The sequence below is a fragment of the Idiotropiscis lumnitzeri genome, chromosome 16 (assembly GCF_059441095.1).
Source record: "Idiotropiscis lumnitzeri isolate Australia: NSW breed Sydney's pygmy pipehorse chromosome 16, RoL_Ilum_1.0, whole genome shotgun sequence".
Taxonomy (NCBI): domain Eukaryota; kingdom Metazoa; phylum Chordata; class Actinopteri; order Syngnathiformes; family Syngnathidae; genus Idiotropiscis; species Idiotropiscis lumnitzeri.
This window is the reverse complement of record NC_142406.1, coordinates 14,258,722-14,266,188: the sequence shown is the minus strand read 5'-3', so window position 1 is coordinate 14,266,188 and position 7,467 is coordinate 14,258,722. Positions and strand designations below refer to the sequence as shown.

The 7,467-nt window shown below is 41.1% G+C and overlaps 1 protein-coding gene across 1 annotated transcript in view; it reads right to left on the bottom strand.

The window, feature by feature from the left end:
- Positions 1-2,247: 2,247 nt before the first annotated feature.
- The window catches only part of csmd2 (CUB and Sushi multiple domains 2), a 122,401-nt gene continuing 117,181 nt past the window's right edge, over positions 2,248-7,467 (bottom strand). Inside the window, exons 71-72 of the mRNA XM_088318269.1 lie at positions 6,858-7,035; positions 2,248-6,579 (exon numbers count right to left, since the gene is read on the bottom strand). Of these exons, the coding sequence (XP_088174395.1) occupies positions 6,876-7,035 (160 nt within the window). The 3' untranslated portion in view covers positions 2,248-6,579; positions 6,858-6,875. The remainder of the gene's footprint in view (positions 6,580-6,857; positions 7,036-7,467) is intronic.

Genomic DNA, 7,467 nt, shown 5'->3' with positions numbered 1-7,467 from the left:
ATTATCCATAATTTATCTTCTGAACAACTCGAGTGCTGCGAAATGCTGGGAGATCCTCCTCTAAAAAAATACATCTACGGTCATGTGATCAGGTTGGCCTACCTCTAAAATCCCTTGGTTCCTCATAAAAAAAGAACAAAGATCATAAGCTGCAGTGAATGAAATGAGTATTATTTTAGCATGTGCCACATCATAATTTTTCTCGAAGAAAAGCTGGTGACAAATGTCAACACCTGTATTTCAGATTGCTGATACCATATTTGAACAAGGTCGGGGGGGAAGTGGATGCTACTGCGTATGTTACCATGGCAACGTGGCTTCTCAAATCGTCTTCGCTGCGGTGAAGTGGGGCCTAGCTTTTTCTGCCGGTGACTCCCTGCCGAGTGCTTATTACCCGTCTGAATGAACTAACCCTCACCGTGTCACAGAACGCAAGACCTCCTAGTTCAGAGCAACACTGTGACAGCACTGAACCTATTCAATGGTCCCTAGTCAAAATGTCCAGTTCAAGCCACATTATATATATATATATATATATATATATATATATAGATAGATAGATAGATAGATAGATAGATAGATAGATAGATAGATAGATAGATAGATAGATAGATAGATAGATAGATAGATAGATAGATAGATAGATAGATAGAGAGATAGATAGAGAGATAGATAGAGAGAGAGAGAGAGAGAGAGACTTATTGCTCTGTCATGTATTATATAGCATCGCTCTTCGATCAATTTTCTGTTTCGCTTGCATCCCTTCTTTTACCGGGGACATGGCAGTAGACGTCAACGCACTAGGTTTACCTCCCCAAATCCCCTCCAGCAGGCTAGCCTCGGCCCTGGCTAATATCAGACAAAATCCACACTGCCTTCCCAGAAGACACTGGACCATGGATGAAGGGATTGTCTGATGAGACTAAGTATATATTTGGAGTGTCAGCCGGTATTCCGGCTTAGTCACTGAAGCACCGCTGGAGACCCAACTCGCTATGATTACAAATAAATTGTAGCAAGCTCAGGCCAGGCTTGTATTTATTGCGGCCAAACTATTGATCTGTTATTTGTTGTCAAGGAGTGTATGAAGTGTATAATTTCCTCTTCAAATGACTCACCCCATTCAGCACATATTAAAATGGGGAGAAATCCCTGCTTCTGAATCCTTCCTAAAAAGTGTGGTGTAATACAAATCAGAGAAATGACTATCAAAGACGGTTAATGAGCTTGCTAGACGTGAGATGATAACTTAATTATTTTAGCTAATGAATGAGTCAAAAGAACAATCGGGGTCAACTACGAGTCTTCAAATACCATCTGCGGCAAAAAAAAACTAACAAAAAAAACATCCATCTGTTTGTCTATCTTGCGCCATTTTTGAGTTAAGTTTTGAACTGGTATATTCTTTTCAGTCTGCAATGCACTTAAAATCTCCAACTTACAAATGCGCCCTCACCACGATCTCACAGAGGACCCGCGCTGAGTATAAACCATTAGAGAGTGCATTTAGGCAAAATCGGATTCTAATCTGATGAAGAGGCAATTATAGAGAGCGTCTTATCTGCCTGGAAATTAAATCAATAAGTTCTTTTTGTTCTGCATCATCAAGTTGGTAGAAAAAAATCGCGTGGCCATTCGATGATTCCTCTTGCGTTAAGGACAGTGGGAAAGGCAAGGTGCGGAATTTTTTTTTCTTCAAGGCCACCTTTCAGGAAGGAGAGCTCTAATGTACAATGTGTGACAAAATCCAGGAATGCAACTTCTCAAATGCGCCCTATTCAAACGGTCGACATTTTCTTGTGCCGAAGGAGCTGGTGCATCGTTGCAGCTCGCCATGGGTGGATCACGACTTTGGTCCCTGAGCAGCTTTCATGAGCGCTTCAGGAGCAACAATGCAGAGGAGGGCTTGGCTCTTATTTTATGTTATGCGCTTTATTGTTAATGGCTCCAGCAACGGCCTCCTCTTGTTCTGCTTATCAGGCATGCATGCAAAGTTGCAGTGCAAAATATGAGATTGCATCGGTTATGCTGCATCAGATGTGCAAGAGCTGTACCAATTACCTTGTCCAGTTTACGCATGCCTCTGGTTTTTACGGCTATATATATTTTTTTATATATATATATACATACGTGCGTGCGTGCGTGTGTGTGTTGATAAGAATGCTCAAACATGAATAACTACTCAGCTCAACAGTAGTTTTTAGTTTTTTTTAAGTGTTTTATTCCAAAAACCTTCAAAATAAGTTTCAAGTTCAAGAAAGTAGAATAAGCTTAGACACAATGCAAAGCATCATATACAGACGAATAAAATACATTTTATATATTGCAGACAAGCCATGGTGGGTCGTACATAAGTACAATACTTATGTAAACTTTTTTTTATGTACACTCTTTTTACATATACAAAAAGCCTTTGTTTTTATTTTCTTTGTATATATTTATATAGTTTTATTTATAGAATTTTCATAGACTCCCCCACTAGCATTTGTACTACAATAATGGGAAAATTACCTGTCAATTTCATTTTTTTAAATTTTATATTAGAAATGTATTTTCACAAAAATATATCTCTGTACAAAAATGTTTTTTTTTTTTTTTTTTTTAAATTTGTTAATATTCTCTCTTTTTTTCGCGACTCTACACAGTTCTCTTCTGTCCATGTTTCTTTCATCACACTTTGACATGATCCAACAGCCTTTTTGCTGTTTGACTGTTCAGTCTGTTAAAGAGCAAGATGGAGCTCACGCAGGTGCTTTTGAGCTGCCATGTTAGTCTCATTCGGTGGCCAGTTCACAATTTGTTTTTTCCTCAGCTCAAAAAGGAGAAAAAAAAAAAACATTTGTATTTTTTTTTTGGGCTGGTTGCAAAGGAGAGGGCACAGAAAAGAATTGTGCTAAAAAGCATTTTTTTTTTTTTTTTTTACAATACTGGCCAGGGGCGGATTTTGAAATAGTTATAATAAACAAATTAGGACACACAATGAAATTAAATACATTCAAACAAATAACCGGTCCCTCAACAATCATTTTTCTGAAAAGGGAAGCCCGACCACCCCACTTCGTCCGTCGATCCCTGTAAACTGGAATCACTAAACACTTCGGGTTTTTCTGAAAACTGCCGCCGAATGGTATGACTGGAACTGAATGACAGCAGTGAGAGTGTTTTTGGCACGGCTGCCAACAACACAATGAAACACCAGCGAAAACAAAGCGCAGCTGATCCCAAATATGTTGCATTGCACGACTGATGGCTTGTTTAGTACCTACAGTACAAACGCTTGCATCAGAAAACGCAACAAAAGGAAATTGCCAGCTCTTAATCACATTCCCCGACTGACAGGAAATTTAGTGAACACTATGCGAAGTTGAGCAGAGGGTCTTTTCAATTCTAGACGAGATGGTGAGCTGAAAAAAGCTGTGCCTTGATGAAAATAAAAAACGTGTCGAGGATGGACAAAGTCTACGTCTTTAAATATGCAAATAGAACCGGGATTGTGACAGATTATGATTCCTTTGCGGAATAACCAAGAACTTTACAAAATAGTCTGATATACTCCCATTTCCACAAAATAACCAGTCTAGTCCCCATTTAAAACTTGAATTACAAATTGAAGTGAAGCAACGCTGAGAACAAAAAGCTGAACATGAGCGTGCTCTTTGGTTGATACGTTAGAACCTCCCCAAAACATGCTACGACCAATCCGGCAAACGAAACATGTAGGGAAGCACGCCACTGACGTTAATCCTTCCACACATTAAATCCCTACAAATGAGCAAAACGGGCGAGAAAAATAACTAATACTTCACACATCAAGAAAACTTGAAGAAGTCGCGGCTCCTTCAGTAGGCATCTAACTATTATACATGCACATGATGTTCAGAGAGTTACAAGAGAGAGACACCCCCCCCCCGATCCATGCAATTTCGACATCAGCCAACTGGAGCCATCAAACCACAATAATGAGGTCATGACAAGGCACTATGATGAACATAAAGTGCTTATCGGAAAGATGAGAGGGTAGAAAAATACGCAGGACAAAGTTTCAAGTCTGATCTTTGACACCGAGCCCTTGTGTTTACACACAATCAATCGTTGCATTATATTCTTGTCGTCACAATTGATTTAACTGCTATCGAAGGAAAAACCTCGATCTGCAGTGCAAATGTATCCTGTTGGCTACTCACACTAGTTTAGTACAAACTCAATTAAGCTTATGAAAGGGCATTATTCTCTGGTTAAAAAAAAAATAATTCAACGGAATGAATTTTAAGGGGGGGGGAAACTCAATTAAAAGGGACGACGGGTACTATTTGAGGGAATCAAAACATCCGCGCCTCAAGAAATGTTCCGAACAATATTTGAAAAAAAAAAAAAAAAAAATTAAATGAAGCCCGACGCTAGTTTGAGGACTCAAACGCAAGATAATGTGGGTTCGCCACTCCCTGTGAAATCTCAAGGTAATTCAATTGTTTCCTTTTCCCTCAATTGACGAGCAGACCTGGCAAGGGGCAATATTCTATCTGTAGCGTTGCGATAAGTGAGGGCTGTAAAAGTAATAACATGGGAAAAGCAATTACCAGCCCACAGCCACTCTGATTCAAGGAACATTACAGTGATTGGTTTCAGAGGCCTCGGTTTTGGAGGGGAACGATGTATGCAGGTGATTAGAAACACTTTGTTAAATGCCTGTTTGTATGGTTGTGGATTTGGGATGTCAATGCCACTTTATGTGCATACATCTCTCTCTCTCTCGCTCCCCCTCCCCAGCCTCTCTCAAAAACCTTGTTGACTCATCTTGTTTGGCGAAATGCGCACTCCTAATATAAATATACAATCCGTATATTTCCTTATTGGCTCTTTCATTGGTAAAAGGGTAAAATGGATGCCTATTCAGACTCCTCAATGTGCCTTCGACCGCTTCCGTGCATGTGCAAGGCCGTTAATTGCAAAAGCAGGGTGACAACCCATACACATCTACACAGAGAAAACTTGGCAATTGTTCCATCAAAAGGCATGACCTTCGCCAGGCAAGCGTCAGCCTGACAGTCCGTTAGTTACCCAAAGTACATTTGAGAAGGAAGGAAAACTGTAGATTGCATTTTATTTTTGATTATTCACGCAGGCATCTAATCAGCACTCCGGCAAGCACTACCTGCTTTCAACGCCTTGACAAAACCCTCTAGAGGCTATTCAAGGCAAGTCAGGACAAAACAAATAGACTACGGTTTTTCCAAGGGAACGGAGCTGCCAGAAGTTAGCCGAGAGTAAGGATGACTCGGCAATTCGCCTGACGTTAATCACTGATTCATCCACACAGCACGTCTAGAGGTTGGAACAACGACACTTTAAGGCCTCTACACACCAATCCAAATGTCGGCTGTCGTGGCCAACTGTCCCGTCGGCGAGAAGTCGGCACGTCGGACCGGAAATAACCGAAGAACATACCGCAAAAGCCAACGAAGATGCCAACGACTCCGGAGATACCGCGCAATGCCGGAGAAGTAGTACCTCTCCACAGAACAGACACCGTGTACCGACTTTCCAATGACCGACGTCGGATTGGTGTGTTGAGGTGATTTTTTTTGTTATTTCTAGGAGTTTTTACGAACCAAATGGATTGAGTGGAATCGATTATTAATTAATCACAACTTGAAGAAATGGATGCAGAATAGAGCGCACCATTTGGTGCGACCAGCCAACGTGATACTTCAACTAGCATACGGTCTCAAAAAGAACAACATGATGTCAGCAACACCGACTTCTGCTCAACACAATGACGAATTAAAATAGGAGCTGAATTCAGAACATTCAGAGAAATGATCTCATCCCAGCTAAAAAAAAAAAAATAATTAAGCAGAGGCATGAGGTTTCGGAGACTAAAATAAACCCACCCGCTTGGATCACTTTTTCTGCAGCTCTTTGTACCCCCAAATCCCTCCACTGGGCACAGCTGCCCAGCATGGTGAATTCAACAAAAAAGTCATTAACAAGCTCCAAAACAGTAGAGGCTGAAAGTTTGTCTTCAGCATGGCCTTCACTGCATTTAAATCCATCCTCTGGTGGTACACATTTGGGGATGCAACCTTTTAACTGTCTCCGGAACAGATGGTTGGGGACGAATCGGGTTCCTCATCACAGAACGCAAGTGGCGTGGAGGGTGAACGCAAATATGAACAAAAGAATGGAAACCATAGCAATGACGGTTTGTCTGCGATAAGGTTGACTTGGATGTTATCTCTTGTAGCAACAGGTTCAAGTCCTGAGCACGAAATTCCCTTTGGGTTGAGGCGGTAAGGAGAGTGGTCACCACTTTCCTTCCTGCATTACTTTCTTTTGGAATGCGCTTTCACTTTCAAAAACCTTTTCAGACATTTCCTCAAGATGTGGTAGGAAGTCATCCAGTCACAAAAAAAAAAAAAAATCATTTTCTTTTTGAAGGTTGTTGCGTTGTTTCTTTCACAGGAGCATATTATCCCACTGTTTTTATTCCAGTGAATACAAATAATTTTGTCTTGCCCCCGTCCTCAAGGAAGTACGGAGGGATGTCCTTGAAGATCGGGCACACCTTTCCTCCCTTGACTGGAAGATTGATGAAAAGGGGATGTGGAAAGAATGTAAAGAATGTGATCAATGCAATCATGATGGGCAAATTAAAATGTTGGTTGTGGGGGGGGGGCATGAAACAAATGAACCACAGTAAAAATGTTTAGAAATGATGGAAAGACATGAAAACAGATAGGAAAGAGACATTAGACATTTCCTCAAATATCTGAAATGTTACACATCTAAGAATCTGCCTGTGGTAGGTGTGTGACAAAATTTTGTGGGTCCAAGTTGCACCCAGTAGTAGCACTTACCTTGAGTTGAAGCTGTCGCTATACAGCTGTGCACACTGTGCTGACTGTGAACTCGGTCTCGTTGGCCATGATGTCTGTCGGCTGAATGTTGCGATCATACATGGGGTTTTCAAATGTAGCCCGACCGTTGGTGTTCTCGTGGCCTACATAGCCATTGAAAGGGACGTTGGGTCTTCTCCTGGAAGACGACAATTCCATGAAAACATGGGAAGATCCAGTTAGCAACCATACAGATGGTTCCCAAATGTAGTTTGTACTTTCGATCTGTGTTTTTAACTTTCTAAAGAAATTAAGTCTCTTTCTATTGATCACATCACAATATTAGTTATCAGTACCGACACCATTTAAGTCTAAACAGGCCTTAATTTCGTCAATGATCAGATTTTGATTCTCAGGCCGGGGCAAAACGAGTTTACCGGAATTCGCGGAGGGCAATCGACCCTTTTTTGCTGGTCAGTACCCTGCCCTCCGGCCTCGATCCTTGTAGCCTTCCAGCCTCGACCCACCGGCCTTATTCATAAAAATTGTGAGTCATCCATATGACATCTGCATCCATCAAACCAATCCTAACGTTAACCCTCAAGTGGAGACATACACATACTTTGTGCAC